This window comes from Fusarium venenatum (genome assembly GCF_020744135.1).
Source record: "Fusarium venenatum strain MPI-CAGE-CH-0201 chromosome Unknown EDB82scaffold_1, whole genome shotgun sequence".
Classification (NCBI taxonomy): domain Eukaryota; kingdom Fungi; phylum Ascomycota; class Sordariomycetes; order Hypocreales; family Nectriaceae; genus Fusarium; species Fusarium venenatum.
Window position 1 is genome coordinate 7,689,354 of NW_027072129.1, and position 16,711 is coordinate 7,706,064.

The following is a 16,711-nucleotide window of genomic DNA, read 5'->3' on the forward strand; positions in this document are numbered from 1 at the left end:
AAGTCTGTTATCCATAAACGTGATTATGTCGATAGCTCTGCATTCCGCTTTTATATGCTGACTAAAACTTCTGCTTAACTGTGGTACTACCAACGCCGCTGATAACGATTAGTGTTTATCTAATATTTTTTCAACAACCTTCTACTACGCACGTAGTAGTCGTTTATTTCTTTCCTAGCTTGAGCCACTTGGGTATCTTCTTCGCAATCTTGTCCCCAGATCCTTCATCCTTCTCTGTTGGCGCTGGCCGAGCCACAGGCTCCTCCTCGTCCTTCTCATTGAGAGTGTCAGGTTCGGGGACCTTGACTTGTTGGCCTTGTTGAGCGACATTGGCCTTGAGGAAAGCTTCTTTCCGCATAGCTTGTGGCACCGTATCGTCCCACACCAAGTTGATAAGAGTTCTTCCCGACATTTTATAGGCTTTTATTAGTCCATTGTTGGAGCTAGGGTCGTCCTTGATCACAATTTTGGTTCCGGGGAGGACTAGATGGAAGGGTTTGTCGTTATGAGCCATGACGTGTCGGACAGCGTCGTACAGGAACCTTCCAGTATGCAACGGGTTCACCTGCCAATCGCTACTGGTGTTATCTGGGAACCTGACCTTGATGAGAATGGATTTGATAGAGTTGATCTTGGCGGTTTCTGCAGCAGCTTTTTCCTCTAACTCCTTATCCGAAAGCAATCGTTTGTTTCTTGAGTTTTCTTGTAATCGAGCTTGGTGGAGTTGCGCATGCGCGATGGTGGGAGCGAAGTCTGTGTCGGGAGCAGGAGCCAAAGCTGCTGCGGGTGTTGACCCTGAAGGTGCCAGGAAGACGTTGACAGGTGCCAGTGGATCATTAGGTTGAGAAGAGTCGACTTCCATATTGTCTTCTGTAACAGTCTCAGACCCTTCCTCCTGTTGAACAGACTTTGCCTCCGGAGACGGCTCTACCTGAACATCCTCCATTTTTGAGCCGGCTGTCCCTTGTGGTGCATGCTCTTCCTGTTTTCCTATCTCTTCTTCCGTTGAAACAGGCTCGGCCTCTGTCGTTAGTGTCTCTTTTTTTTGGTATTCTTCATCTGTATCGTTGAAGAATTGGCTGATATCCGTCATAGCGTCGAACAATGTCTTGTCCGTCTGGCGATAGGCCAATCTGATCAAAACACTTCCAGAATTGTATCCGAGTTGTGACAGTGTCTTCTGGAAGTCTGTGAAAGACGAGAGTTCTCTACCCATAATGTTCAAGACGGGTGTTTCGTAATGTAACTGCCCGCTACCACTTCCTGAGCCGTTTTCCATACACGCAACCCCGCGGGCAGTGATATTGATGTTCTTTCCATTACTCGCCTCGCCACTCTCGAATTGGCGCAAAACCTTCCATATGGTCAGATCGCTGGGAAACTTTTGGATCAGCCTTCCACCTGGTATTTCGTGAGCCTCAGGATGAGGAAATTGAAGGGCGACTTGAATGGCGGAGGGTGTTTTTGACTTCTGCACAAGCTCGAGCTTTGCGCCAGGACTTAGGCCAGAAGAACGAAAAGGAATAGAGAGATCGACTGTTTTTTGCCGGTGCCTGGAGGAAGACGTTGTCAGTATTCTATCATAGAAAGCTACCCGATGCGTATGGACTCACTTAACGAGATACTTGTCACTAGAGAGGTTAAGCCTTCGACATGCTTCCTCCAATACGTCAATCAGATATGTTCCAGGTGTAACTTTGATAGTAGCCCGGCGCAGGTCGGAAGCTATCACAACGACGTTGGTTGCCATGATACAAGTATAGTCCGTTATAAAATAACAATGCAAAGATTATGTATGAAACAGAAACGTTGTGGACTGTTGAAGGCGATCGCGGGGAGGTTGAGCTTGGTTGGCGGTGATGTAAGCAGGCAGCTAACAAAGACGAAAGTGTGGTCACAGCGGGGTTACAATGTAGGGGCTTTGAGCTGAACCCACGGGCATTACGGTAGGCAGCCACGAGTTATGAATGATTTGGCATTTACCACATAGATGTTCCTTGCCGGCAATATGGATACTAGAAACTTCTACGGATGGGAATATCGAATCCTGAAGGGTAAAACTACTACCCATTAAATTCCATGTCATTATTTTCAAACAAGGTACGTCGAACAAATCAAGTCGTATCAAGCGCCAAGCTCTTCAGCCACTTCGTCAACTTGCTATGCTAGTTTCACAAGTCGTGCTGTAGATACTGTGATTCACGACACCAAATATATTTGTCTCTATCGCCCTTATTTTGTTCTCATAACTAGAACTACGCATGTAAATAGATGAGGTTGATATTCGGTGTTCTTTGATAGTGAGCTTACATAACACAATCTCTGCGACCTGCTGAGCCTCAAGACGCCACAGCTCTCAGGCTGCTTCAGTCAACGTGGACCTCCACTTCACTGAGCTGCTTCTTTCCGGCCGCGCCAGACCGTGTTTGCCTTGCCAGCCCGCCTATACGTACCTTTCATAGCAGCAACGCAACCTCATTGCACTGCACCTTCTGTAGCTCCAGTTCAGTGACGGGAGCTTCAACCATCCATCTTGCAATCTCTCTACTCCACGTCAACCCCTCAAACACCCCCTGACGCGACGATACGATACGATACGAATTAACGACAGCCGAAAACTTAGCTTCAATAAACGATCCCTCACTCGCATCGTCCTCAGCTTCCTTTCGATAAGACGGTCGCTGGTTGACGTCGATTGTCCAACCTCGCATCTACCTATTCACTTTTACGAGGCCATCATGGTATGTCAACAATGGTCTTACCAGCTGTTATTACTTCCAGAAGCTAATTGTATCGATTCGATAAACAGTCGTCTCCCTTCTCGATAAGTTCGTCCGGACCGCTCGTCATCATATCAATGATCATACAAAGCTAACCTCCCCTCCCTCATAGACGGCGGTGCCTGTGTCGCCATGGTCGGCAAGGACTGTGTCGCCATCGCATGCGATCTTCGCCTTGGTCTTCAGGCCCTTACCGTTTCCAACGACTTTCCCAAGATCTTCCAGTACGGCGACGTCTTCCTCGGTCTGACTGGCCTGGCTACCGATGTGAACACCGTGAGCGACCTCTTCCGCTACAAGGTTAACATGTACCGCCTGCGTGAGGAGCGCGATATCGCACCTCGTACATTTGCCAACCTCGTCTCTTCGTCCCTCTACGAGCGCCGTTTCGGTCCTTACTTCGTGTCTCCCGTTGTCGCTGGCTTAGACCCCAAGACCGGCAAGCCTTTTATCTGTGGCTTCGACAGTATTGGCTGTATTGATTTTGCCAAGGACTTTATTGTCTCTGGTACCGCTTCAGAGCAGCTCTTTGGCATGTGCGAGGGTCTCTGGGAGCCCGATCTGGTGCGTACTTGGACAGTTCAAGCCAGAAGCTATATTGTATCTGGCTTGGATATCACATTGGTCAAGATTGAAACGCTAATAATCCCTTCTATAGGAGCCCGATGCCCTCTTTGAGACCATCTCCCAGTCTTTGCTCAACGCCGTTGACCGTGATGCTCTTTCCGGCTGGGGTGCTCATGTTTACATTATCGAGAAGGACAAGGTTACCAAGCGATTACTAAAGGGACGACAGGATTAGAGCGTCTGGGTTATTGACAACTACAAGAATAGAGCGGGACAAGGGGTGGTTTATGTATCCTGTATGAATAGATACTCGGCCGACATCAACCGCTGAGTAATGAGAATGCACTTCTTCGTCTTGCTTCTACTTTGGCCATGCATGGGTAATTAATGTTTATAAGATGAGGGATTGCAGAGCGTATTCTTTGGTTGTACTAATTTTTCCCATGTACTGACGTTTCCACACAGTATGTATACCCTCTGGCTGCGAAAGTCACTCTTCTCACTTTAGAAGGACGGCGAAAGCCTCACATGGTGCCAGCTTGATCTCGCCACTGTTCAAGTCATTGAGTGTCCTTCCCGCCGGACTGGTCAGTACCTCTCGAGCCTCGCCAGGTAGTTTCCATACAACAGAATCCGCTGAGAAGTTGCAGACGATGAGGGCAGTCTCCCCGCTATCAGCCCGTCGTGAGTACGCAAAGATCTTATCGTTTGATTCATCCACGAGCTGGAAGTTGCCGTAGACAAAGATATCAATGTGCTCTTTGCGCTTCCCAAGCACCTGGCGATAACAGCTGTAAACAGAATTGAGGTCTGATGTCTGCGAAGCAGCGTTGATATCTGTATAGTTGTCATTGACGCGCATCCAGGGTCTGGCATCAGCAGTGGTAAAGCCTGCATTTGGGCTTGCATCCCACTGCATAGGAGTACGAGCGTTGTCACGAGACTTCTTTTGATACTCGATCTTGTAGGAATTCTGTATCGCGACATCATCATTTTTATGAAGACTGTGGGTGTTGTTTTGTTAGCACATGCTGGCACATGGGCGCTGTCTGACTTACTCCCAGTGTTTGAGACAGTCAAGGTCCTTGTATTCTTCCAAGTCCCAATCCTTCGGAACGTTGGTCATGCCAATCTCCTGACCTTGGTAGACGAAGGGTGTACCTGACTGGAAACCGAGGAAGATTGCAATCAGTTTCGCACTGGCAACACGATTATCAGGATCATCGTGGACAAAGCGGCTGACAGCCCGCGGCTGGTCGTGGTTCTCGAGGTAAAGCGCGTTCCAGCCGTCGTTGTCGTACATGAACTTCTGCCACTTGAGGGTTGTAGCCTTCAGCTCAGAGAGCTTCCAGGATCTGGGCGTGAACTTGCCTTCGACGCCGTGATCGAGATCCATCCTAATTGTCTCAGCTTACTGGTCACGAAAAGATAGATAAGACAAAGGTCAACTTACAGCTCAAAATGGAAGATCATGCTGAGTTCTCCTCGGTCACCGTGCACAGCCTTAATCAACTCCCGCTCGTCATGCACACAAGGCATCTCACCGACACTAAAGGCATCGTATTCCAGAAGGATGTTACCGATTTCCTTGAGGAACTCGTGACATCTAGGACCGCATGCATAGTACTCTGTTCCACGGAGGACAGTCTTGTCTGAGTCGGGGAATGTCTGGTCCTTGCTGACAAAGTTGATGACATCCATGCGGAAACCATCGACACCTCGGTCAAGCCAGAAGCGCATTACCTGATGAACCTGTTTTCTGACCGCTGAGTTCTCCCAGTTGAGGTCTGGCTGCTGCTTACAGAAAAGGCAAAGGTAGTACTCATCTGTAGTCTCATCGTACTCCCAGGCACTTCCTGCGATGGGTGAGCTTTTGTGGTCACAAGTCTCCATAAAGTGATAGGGGCTTATTTACCTTGGAAGTGAGCATCCCAGTTATTGGGGGGGTGTCTATTTCCGTCCGCATCGTACTTTGCAGGCTTCCAGATGTACCAGTCTCGGTAGGGGTTGTCCTTGGACTTGCGAGACTCTTTGAACCACTCATGCTGGTCACTGGTGTGGTTCATGACTAGATCGAGAACTAGTTTCATTCCGCGCTCATGAAGTTTGTCTTTGAGAACATCAACATCAGAGACGTCGCCATATGGGGGATCAACAGTGTAGTAGTCGCTGATGTCGTACCCCTGTCCCGAGATCAGTATGAATGAAAATGGCATTTCGAGGGGCGACAAACCATATCGACCTGAGGGCTCTTGAAGATGGGTGAAAGCCATATGATATCAACTCCCAAGTCTTTAAGGTAGTCAACTCGAGAGATGATACCTTTGAGATCACCAACCCCAGAACCCGTGGAGTCTTGGTAAGACGCGGGGTATATTTGATATACCGAGCTCTCTTTCCACCAAGCTCGTAGACTTTGACCTGTACTACCCATGCTTGTTTCCGGGTGGGATGGATTTGGTTCTGTGTGAAACGGCCTGTGGTGTCTAGCGGTCTGTTAGCTATATACACCTTGAGTGTTCCTTGCACGTGAGAACGGCCGCTCGTGATCAGAGACAAACTTACGATCAACCAATTGATGGACTTTTTGACAGACACACCGTGCGCTTTACGGCTGTCTCTACCGAAAGATCCGAATAGAAATGAGTCGTTCAGATTGTTTTATCAGAGACGAGTTCGGTACTGAGGCTCTAACATGAGCTGCTGGATAGGTTGTCGATGCGGGGTGTTCACTGGTCGCCAAAGTTCCAACGACTGAGTCGTGTTACACAGCGTCTTGTTGTTCACTTGGTCTGTAGGATGGAAGTCACGGAGAAACACTTTAGGAGAGTTGTTTATAGCGGTAGTTCTTGATCATTTAATAGACAACACGGAGTAATTCCCGGAGAGATTATCGCAACAATAGATTGGTGCCCCTCTACAGGGTAAATTGTTTGTCTCCATATTGGTACACTTTCTTGGTGAGATATTTACGGTACAGGATGATATGAGATCTGCAAAAGATAAATTGCCGACTTGCTTGCTAGTCATGCATTCCTGTCTATTATCGTTTCTGTTGCAGATACTCATAGGCGCATTGAGACACCGGCGTAGTGGCATTTGAAAATAAGATTCATGGTGGATAACCTACACCCTCCCTCTCAAAATGCACACGGATTAAGACAGTACAGTTCTCGAAAGCAAGTATTGGCTGGAAGCAGAAATATATTGTGATTGTAGTATTTGCTCACAATTAAAACCTTTTAAGAGACTGTTCAACCACTTGATATCCGAATATGCCTACCTACAAAGGAGCCTGTTGGGCGTGAATACTGGGAGAAAATGCAAACTGGTTTCCACTTGTCCCTACTAAGGTAGTTAGTTGACCGTTATTCATACATCAAGTGTCGTTACAAAGAAGATGACCAAAGACTTTTTCTGTTTTATACTGTAACTAGCCACGTCCCGAATGTAATGCTACATGAGTCGCTTCGGGGAGAGAGATCAAACATATCTGGAATACAACAGCAAACGCAATCAACTCACACAACTAATCAATATGTAGCTTGAATGATAACATCCAAAGACCAAACATTTATTTTAAAGACATAATAAGCTGGTTACATATACCGAGCTGGTTTTGACAGGAGCACCTATCAGTGTTACAGACCAAGGTAGGATAGTCCTGTTGGTTTCACTCTGACACTAAATATAACTCCGCGCTCTCTCTCAGTCCAATCGGCTAGGCATTTCCAGCTCCCAAGAGAGTTGGCGAGGCATGTTTGAGTTATGGGGTTCAACCTGTGTCCAACGGACTTACGGATACCAATCCTTAACTTCAGGGGTCAATTGATGAAGGAGAGGACAACTGTCTTGCTGCATTCCTTGATAATTCCCTGATGGTCCAAACAACAAGGTAGCGTCCAGCAGCTCACCTGCAATGTTATGCAGTGTCGTTAGATATACAACCATGTCTGTAGCACAGAACTCAACGTTACAACTGAGCTATCAGCTACCAAGCAACATGGATGTCAGATCGGGGGTTTTAAGAAGCACAGGTACGAAACAAGCTGATAATTTATGGGTAATGGCATGGAGGCTGAAAGAGACTGTTGGTCCGTGGTCTACATACACCTCAGTGATGAGAGTTGAACCAGGGTTCGCGCAATAGAAACCGTCACAAAAGATGGAATAGGAACAAAAGCAATTGAGATCCTGAACCAGACAAGGGACCATACCATGTGGCTATTCATTTCTGTGAGCATGTGGTACGTGCGATTCTACTGCCGTGTCTCATTCATTTGTAGCTAGATGCGATGCTGGTACTGGAAGGTACACGAGACGAAGTACCTGCATTCGTACAAGGAGTAAATCCATTGGTAGACTCTTCGACTCTGTGTTTGATCGCAGAAGCTGTCTGCCTATATGTTGTATGCAAGATTTAACATAGTAGTTAGTTACAGGTCACACGTAGGCAAATGAGGCATAGCAAGCAGCATGTCTACAACATAGGGTTTGGCTTGGTTTGCGTTGTATGCTATTTTATGTAATTTAACCGGAAAAACAATTTGCTTGTTTGAAAAGACAATCAAAATTCTAAAAGAACCTACGTTTACTTGTATGGCATTGCATTCATTCATTTCTTACTTTTCCCCTCTCGTAAACCAAAACAGACCAAGCCAAAACAAAGACTAACATGGACCTGATACTTGAAGCAGATGTAACGAACCAGCAACATATGGACCTCCCTCTACTGAGCTTTAGCGACCTTTCCTTGCTCGGCACCCTAACGCTTGGAAGGGTTATAGGCTAAGAAGCACTGAGGATGATCATCCAGCCCAACCCTGGAAACACGCTAAAGATCAAACCAACCTCTTTTTATCCTTGAACAACCGTGACATCCATTTGGCATTGGCATTGATTGACCTTGTTCATTGAACCCATGCATTCTAATGAATGGACCCCAGTCACACTCCCCCAGGTTGAAAGCGCCATGACCAAGACCAAAGCAGCCAGCGGCTTAGTTGGGACAATTGATTAATTCATATCTCTCTGATTGATTTGATTGCTCACTTGTCTACCTTACAAAGAGCATTCATTGCACTAGTTACACTATAATCTAGGACATATATAAATTCATACTCTGGCCTTGGCATCTCAAAAAGAAACATCTCTTTATCCGGATATCGTCAGGAACAGGAACAGGAACAAGCCCAAGCTCAAGCCCAGGAACTGGAACTCAGCCTCTTCCTCGCATTTCTCAGACATGACGTGAACGCAAGCACTGCCTATTCGGTATACTCCGTACTCATTTCACTAACCAAAAGGACTTTACTTTCATCTAGGTTACCTTGCCTTTCCTACCCTACCTACCTACCTACCTGTAGCTTGGACCTCTTTTATCCCCGCGTCGTTTACGATTTGCATCTGCATTTGTACCTACACCAAGACCGAGACCGAGACCAGCATTTACTATTTGCATACGTTCATCGTCGTCATTCTTCGCCCGTCGTGTAGTCTACCTATCGCTGGATATTCATTTTGTGTTGTTCTGTTCTGTTCTATCCTATCCTATTCTATTCTACCTTGCCCATTCAGATCAACAAGTTCATTAACCGATACTGGTATACATGCCTATGCTATCCATGGCTTAAGGGACCCTGCCATTTCATCGCTTGTCCGTCCGTCCCCACGCCTCGGCGACAATGACCAGGAATGAACATGTCAATCGCATCAGCTCTGTCATGGGCTCGGGCAACAACATCGATACGTATTCTGCTGTTACCGTAAAGTCCCAGCCCGAGTCTGAGCTTGGACTTGAGCCGCCTCAGCTTCAGTATCAATCTCAATCTCAATCGACCTCATCTTCGACTGCCTCCACTGCTCCCGCTCCCGCTTCCGCCGCTTCTACTATCTCCACTCCCACGCCCATTCCCGCTCATCACTCGCCTACTCCTAATCCGGCACCAAATACAATACCAAAGCCAGATCCAAATGCTGATACTGACGCTCTAACACCAACTCCATCCTCCTCCGCTCCGACGCCTTCATCCAGTACCTCTTACGTCTTCTCCTCAACGCCTCGCCGACGCCCTTCTCATCCTGCTAATTATCCTACTCGCCTCAGCGCTGATGGAACTGCTTCTTTGAGCAACCAGTGGTGAGTTCAACTTAGATCCAATCATTCATTGCCTTAGTACCTAGCATCCATGCCGTCTTCCGTCCCACGATCCCCTGCTGCTATCTCCCGCCTACATGTTCACGTTCACACCTGTCGCTTCCCGACTAAAGCTAAACGCTTCCTTCCATCTTGCAGGTCCTCCTTCAAGGATGAGCCTCAGCTCTCACCAATTGCCACTGCCGCCACAAACTCAACCATTTACGCTCCTCGCGCTGGTGCCAATGCTCAATCCAAAGACCGTCGCATGAGCGACCTCGCCAACTATCGACGTGAACTCGCCGTTCTTGAGACCTCCCGAGTACCCCAGATCCAACAGATTCCGCCCACCGGCGGCGCGAGTCCTCAGATAGCACCTTGGGCGACCCAGCCTGGTTCCCCTACAAACACATTCATCATGCCCACCACTTTCTTCAACGAATCGACCGACAACTTGTCCCTCGCTTCCCAGCTTTCCCCAGGCCACCAGATCAGTAACCGCCAGCAGCAGCAGCATCAGCATCAGCATCAGCAACAGCACCCTTCGCAGCACGACGCTCCCGATGCATCCTATTTCGACGGAAGACGCCCCTCCGCCGCCAGCATTCTGAGTGCGAGCAGCCAGGGCAGCAAAACCAGCATACGGGGTGGTTTTCGCAAGCTTCAGGGCTTCTTTGGGGAGGAATTCCCTGGGCGCGATAGCTCGGACGGTAGCCTACCCACTTCGCTCGCGGGCAAGGACCAGCGTGGACGCTCTTATAGTCATAGCCGCCCCACACATAGAGATCGCAACTATTCCAATGCCACGGATCACACCCGTGATGTCTCGCCATCATCTTCGAGACCAAGAACGCCCGTCCCAGCACCAGAGGTGGTGCCTTTTCTATATCAAGACAACAGTGTATGTACCATCCCCTGCTTCTGTCTCATCGCCCTGACTACCTTGGCCTGCTTCCGTCGGTCTGGGTCTGTGATCGATACATTCCTTTTCGAATTTCTCCCTTGGCTTGCTCTTACTGCCTGCCTCAGCGCTCAGCTGCCGTGTTATTCGATTTATTGCCTTGCCAATGTTGCCTGGTTTGCTGACTCGAACCCCTGTAGGACATTGCGCGCTATGGCGAGGCTCCCGTACGGGACATAATGACCGGGCCCGATCGAGAGCGATATGCTGGTGACGGCTCCTCACAGGTACCCCCAAAGACATCATCATCCTCGAGGTCCGGCCATTCTATTGCCCATTTACCTGGCCACCACCGGCACAACAAGAGCAACGACGACCCTCGCACGCTCAGACCTACGATGAGCAGGGACGATACGGCAATTGGCACACAAATGTCGCGCGATCGCGGGGCAGGTAGCAACGCAATGTACCCAACAAGATCCCGGGGGCAGAGCCCAACGCCCAGCACCAGGAGTGCAGGAATGACCTGGAGCAGCTCCAAATCTACGCAAGTCGACGGCCAAACATCCCCTAGCCACAACAATCATGGCAAGCGCGGATTTTTACGGCGACTCCGAGGACATCACAAGGAAAAGGACGATGCTGTTGCCAGACTTCGTGACCTGCCCCAATCTACAAGGTCCCTACAGACAAAGTCTTCCAAGACCGATCTTCATCGACCCAGCGACGTATCATCGACTACATTAGCATACGCAGGCTCTATTGGACCTGGTGATATGATCGATGCTACTGATATGCGACCAGCAACGGCACAACGGGGAGCGACCTTCAATAATAAGTTTCCTTTTGCAAAGAAGGGACGGCCCCATCGACCTCAAGACTACACTGAAGAAGCAATTGGCCCGACTGATCGTAACGATCCTAATAATATGTATCACCTTGACACCAATTTGAATGATATGGAGGGCATTCTGACCAAGCCTCCTCCACTCACACCTATGGACACTACCTTTGTCAATAATGTTGAGCCTGAGCGTCACGACTCCATCATCTCGACAGCACCTAAGGGCCGCTGGGATGCCCCGGACAGTTGGGCAGTGCGTCGTAACACGGAAGACAACTCTTACAATGGTGGTCCAGAGATTGACGAGATTGGCAGCCCACCTCGTCCGGAGGAGAAAGCATCGCCGTACTGTATCCGAATTTTTCGTTCAGACGGGACATTCTCCACTCACTCGATGTCTTTGGATTCAAGTGTCACGGATGTCATCTCCCAAGTTATTAAGAAGACGTATGTCATGGACGGTTTGGAAAATTACCATATTATCATGAAGAAGCATGATCTTATTCGGGTTCTGACGCCGCCTGAGCGACCTCTGCTCATGCAGAAGCGCCTATTACAGCAAGTCGGGTACGAAGAAAAAGACAGGATAGAAGATCTCGGACGCGAAGACAACAGTTACCTCTGCCGATTCATGTTCCTGTCCGCAAGAGAAAGCGACTTTCACGCCAAGACTACTGACATGGGACTGGCTCGGGCTCAGAAGCTCAACTATGTCGACCTCTCTGGTCGTAACCTTGTTACAATACCTATATCCCTATACTCGAAGGCTATGGAAATCATCTCCCTTAACCTTTCGCGGAACCTCTCACTTGACGTTCCCCGAGACTTTATACAATCTTGTAAACACCTGCGAGATATAAAGTTTAACAATAACGAAGCCAGGAAGCTGCCACCCAGTTTGAGCCGAGCAAATAAATTAACGTTCCTGGACGTCGCCAACAACCGAATCGAGCAGTTGGAGCATGCCGAACTTAACGCTCTTACGGGTATGCTCAAGATGAACTTGGCTAACAACCGACTAAAGCACTTGCCCTCTTACTTTGGAGCATACCAGTCGCTTCGCTCCCTTAATATCTCTTCCAACTTTCTCGACAAGTTCCCGACATTTCTCTGCGGCTTGCCAAGTTTGGTTGATCTCGATTTGAGTTTCAATGCCATTGCAACGATCCCTCAAGAGATCGGTTCTTTGAGGAATCTGGAAAAGTTGTTGATAACTAACAACAGACTAACGCACGCTGTGCCTGCTACGTTCGGACAGCTCGTCAGTCTGCGCGAACTCGACATCAAGTACAATGGCATTTCCAGCATCGACATCATCTCGGAGCTACCCAAACTCGAGATTCTTTCTGCGGATCACAACTGCGTCTCTGCTTTTGTTGGACAGTTTGAATCCCTTCGACAGCTCAAATTGAACTCTAACCCCCTTAACAAATTCGAAATTGTGGCTCCTGTACCTACTCTCAAGATCTTGAACCTCTCGAACGCCCAGTTAGCTAGCATTGACTCGTCGTTCGCAAACATGGTGAACCTAGAGCACCTGATATTGGACAAGAACTACTTCGTTTCTTTGCCCCAGGAAATCGGTACTTTGGGCAGGCTCGAGCATTTCAGCATTGCCAACAACTCTGTGGGAGAGCTACCATCACAGATTGGTTGTCTCACAGAGTTGAGAGTGCTCAACGTCCGAGGAAACAACATTTCCAAGCTGCCGATGGAATTGTGGTGGGCAAACCGACTTGAGACGTTTAATGCTTCTTCCAACGTTCTGGAACATTTCCCCAAGCCTGCTTCAAGAGCACCGCGAGTACCAGGGGAGGAATCACAGCCAGCACCCCCTCCCGTTAATGGGAGGGCAGCCCCCCTGGGAACTTTGTCGGCCACTGCAAGCTCCGAAGAACTGTCTGATGATAGGAGACCGAGTCAAAATTCGAGCACCCTACTTAGTGTCGGACCGTCTCCACTCAATGCTGGCGATCGCAAGAGCTCTGTTGTGTCTGTCTACGGCAAAGGTGGCCGTAAGACGTCTGTCGTTTCTAGATCTGCAACTCCATCGGCCCCTACGCAGTCTATTAACCCAAGGAAGGATTCTGGATTGTCATCGAGGCTCAATAACACATTTGCAGGTTCTCTGAGGAATCTTCATCTTGCTGATAACCGTCTTGATGACGATGTCTTTGACCAGATTACGCTTCTAACCGAGCTCCGGGTGCTGAACCTGTCCTACAACGACGAAATTAGCGATATGCCCCAACGATCGATCAAGAGCTGGCCGCAACTTGTTGAGCTTTATCTGTCTGGTAACGCACTCACAACGTTGCCTGCCGATGACCTCGAGGAGTCCAGCTTACTCCAGGCACTCTACATCAACGGCAACAGGTTTACCAACTTGCCGGCCGATATCTCGCGGGCCAAGAATCTTGCTGTTCTCGATTGTGGCAGTAATTACTTGAAGTACAACATTTCAAACGTGCCATATGATTGGAATTGGAACCTCAACCCGAACTTGAGATATCTTAATCTGTCTGGTAACAAGCGTTTGGAGATCAAGCAAACAGCTACTGGTCCGCTAGGCCCTGGTGCTGTTAACCGCGAGGAGTATACAGACTTCAGTCGTCTGCTTAACCTGCGTATCTTGGGTCTGATGGATGTTACTCTTACACAGCCAAGTATCCCGGATCAGAGCGAAGACAGACGTGTCCGTACGTCTGGCTCTCTCGCCGGTCACCTACCTTATGGAATGGCTGACACGCTTGGTAAACATGAGCATCTATCAACAGTTGATCTTGTGGTGCCAAGATTCAATGCATCGGAAACCGAGATGCTCCTGGGTCTGTTTGACGGACAGGCCTTGTCTAGTGGCGGGTCGAAGATTGCCAAGTATCTCCACGAAAACTTTGGTCACATCTTTGCCCTTGAACTCAAAGCATTGAAGACACGCCTGAACGAGACTCCAGTTGATGCCTTGCGACGAGCCTTTTTGGCGCTCAATAAAGACTTGGTTACTATTGCGATTCAACAATCGGAGGAACGGCCGCTTCAGACGCATAGGAACTCTGGCCAGCCAATCATACTCACGAAGGAGGATCTCAACTCGGGCGGCGTGGCAACCGTCGTTTATCTACAAAGTACGGAGCTTTATGTCGCAAATGTTGGTGATGCGCAGGCGATGGTGATCCAGACCGATGGCACTCATAAGATGTTGACTCGCAAGCATGATCCTGCTGAGCCGAATGAACGATCGCGTATTCGCGAAGCTGGCGGATGGGTCTCGCGCAATGGAAGACTGAACGACTTGCTTCAAGTCTCGCGTGCTTTTGGATATGTCGACCTGATGCCAGCTGTACAAGCGGCACCCTATGTCAGTAACATGACTATCCGAGAGCAGGACGACATTATTCTGATTGCTACCGGAGAACTCTGGGAGTACTTGTCGCCGGGCCTGGTTACCGATGTTGCGAGGGCCGAGCGGCAAGATCTAATGCGGGCCGCTCAGAAGCTTCGCGATCTGGCTATCGCATATGGCGCATCAGGCAAAATCATGGTTATGATGATCAGTGTGGCGGATCTCAAGCGACGAGTCGAGCGATCGAGGCTTCATCGCGGCGCTAGTATGTCGCTTTATCCCTCTGGTATACCCGACGATGCTCAGGTCCTCAACATCAGAAGAGGCCGAAGAACCAAAGGCGATGTTCTCGACTCCTCACTCAACCGCCTTGAAGCGGAGATTCCAGCGCCCACTGGCAATGTATCCATCGTGTTCACCGATATCAAGAACTCAACAACACTCTGGGAAATGTACCCTAGTGCCATGAGATCAGCCATCAAGCTCCACAACGAAGTCATGCGTCGGCAGCTGAGACGAATTGGTGGCTACGAAGTCAAGACTGAAGGTGACGCATTTATGGTATCTTTCCCAACAGCCACGTCAGCACTTTTGTGGACGTTTGCGGTACAGATGCAGCTTCTTGATGTGAATTGGCCATCAGAAGTCTTGAACTCAGTCTCATGCCAGCCTATATTCGACAAGGACAACAGTCTTATTTTCAAAGGACTGTCAGTACGTATGGGTATACACTTTGGTGATTGTGTGAGCGAGACGGATCCAGTTACTCGCCGTATGGATTACTTCGGACCCATGGTGAATAAGGCGGCTCGAATTTCTGCCGTGGCAGATGGCGGCCAGATCACCGTTTCTACTGACTTCATCTCGGAGATACAACGATGCCTCGAGAATTACCAAGACACGGATCGTGGCAATGCTTCCGGCTCTGAGGATACCTTTGGCGAAGAAGAGACCTATGCCAGCGCGATCCGAAAGGACTTGAGATCCCTCACCTCTCAGGGCTTTGAGGTTAAGGAAATGGGCGAAAAGAAGTTGAAGGGTCTTGAAAATCCCGAAGTCGTGTACTCATTGTATCCTCATGCTTTGGCTGGTCGCATCGAGTTCCATTCGCAGCATGAGAGGAAGGAAGAAGGGGGCGGAGGCGATAAGCCAGCTGTCCTTGCGCCTGGAACCGAGTTGTGTATCGACCCGGACAGTGTCTGGACTCTTTGGAGAATAAGCTTACGCCTCGAGATGCTCTGCAGTTCATTAGAAGGAAACGAGCCCCCAGGTCTTCAGCCACCCGAAACGGAGCTGCTCGAGAGGATCAAACAACGTGGAGGCGAGGTGACGGATCGATTCTTGTTGAACTTCTTGGAACATCAAGTAGCCAGGATAGAGGTGAGTTTCGAACGACATTTATTCGACCGTCCCCTTTACTAATGTTTACAGACCTGTATCTCGACACTAGCGATGCGCCACATTGCCATTGGTGGCGGAACTATTAAGGAACTCGAGGATCTTCATGGTCCAATGTCCGCCATATTAGATCAATTTATGGCCCAGAACAGGGAATTGAAACGTTACAGGAGGAAGTATGGCGCGCTGCCCAACCCGATAAGCAGCATTAGTACCAGTGAAGAAGAGGAGGAGGAGGAAGAAGAAGGCGACGACGATGATGACGATCCCGACACCGAAGAAGGGAGCAATACAGAGCAAGAGTTGTGATCCTATACGACAGGTTCGTCGGAACCAAACCTGAGCACTTATATAAGCTATAATCATCCACATGACACGAGGAACGACCCTGGGAGGTTGGACAGAACGCTTTTTTTTTATTACTTTGGGTGGGAATTGAATGGAAGGACGCGGTTGCGGGGTTTTATGGCGGGAAATCATGTTTTGGCTGAGTGCAGGTTTGCTCTCTGGGTATATTCCAGGCGGTTTGGTGGGAGGTGCTCATGATGTGCTTGAGAATTGGAAAAGATGTTCGGCTGGAGAAGCAGTGCATGGCGTTGGGCTACGGGGAAATCAAGGACATACTGATGATTGGCGGGTTTGTCCACCAATATGCGTACTTCTTGCGCCCACTGAGATTATTGAATGACTGGCTCTGCTTTCAATAGGGTATGAATGGCGTGCGCACGTATGCATTGTTTAT

General features: G+C 48.9%; 4 protein-coding genes across 4 annotated transcripts; 2 read left to right on the forward strand and 2 right to left on the reverse strand.

The window, feature by feature from the left end:
• Positions 1 to 2: 2 nt before the first annotated feature.
• EDB82DRAFT_572191 (uncharacterized protein) lies at positions 3 to 1,909 on the reverse strand. The gene is made up of 2 exons (XM_025729513.2): positions 1,614 to 1,909; positions 3 to 1,553 (listed from the first exon to the last, which is right to left on the reverse strand). Exons 1-2 carry the CDS (start codon positions 1,748 to 1,750, stop codon positions 164 to 166), a joined length of 1,527 nt encoding a protein of 508 aa, XP_025588730.1. The 5' UTR covers positions 1,751 to 1,909; the 3' UTR covers positions 3 to 163.
• Positions 1,910 to 2,387: 478 nt separating this feature from the next.
• EDB82DRAFT_489838 (nucleophile aminohydrolase) lies at positions 2,388 to 3,708 on the forward strand. Its single transcript, XM_025729512.2, has 4 exons — positions 2,388 to 2,741; positions 2,810 to 2,828; positions 2,893 to 3,344; positions 3,439 to 3,708. Exons 1-4 carry the CDS (start codon positions 2,739 to 2,741, stop codon positions 3,580 to 3,582), a joined length of 618 nt encoding a protein of 205 aa, XP_025588729.2. The 5' UTR covers positions 2,388 to 2,738; the 3' UTR covers positions 3,583 to 3,708.
• On the reverse strand, positions 3,709 to 6,272 carry EDB82DRAFT_457672 (glycoside hydrolase superfamily). The gene is made up of 6 exons (XM_025729511.2): positions 5,913 to 6,272; positions 5,581 to 5,833; positions 5,263 to 5,530; positions 4,801 to 5,203; positions 4,406 to 4,744; positions 3,709 to 4,351 (listed from the first exon to the last, which is right to left on the reverse strand). The coding sequence occupies exons 2-6, from the start codon at positions 5,779 to 5,781 to the stop codon at positions 3,847 to 3,849; spliced, it is 1,716 nt and encodes a 571-aa protein (XP_025588728.1). The 5' UTR covers positions 5,782 to 5,833; positions 5,913 to 6,272; the 3' UTR covers positions 3,709 to 3,846.
• Positions 6,273 to 9,901: 3,629 nt separating this feature from the next.
• EDB82DRAFT_425312 (phosphatase 2C-domain-containing protein) lies at positions 9,902 to 16,278 on the forward strand (the record flags this gene model as incomplete). Its single annotated transcript, XM_025729509.2, has 3 exons — positions 9,902 to 10,384; positions 10,585 to 15,951; positions 16,003 to 16,278. 3 exons carry the CDS (start codon positions 9,902 to 9,904, stop codon positions 16,276 to 16,278), a joined length of 6,126 nt encoding a protein of 2,041 aa, XP_025588727.2.
• Positions 16,279 to 16,711: the final 433 nt, after the last annotated feature.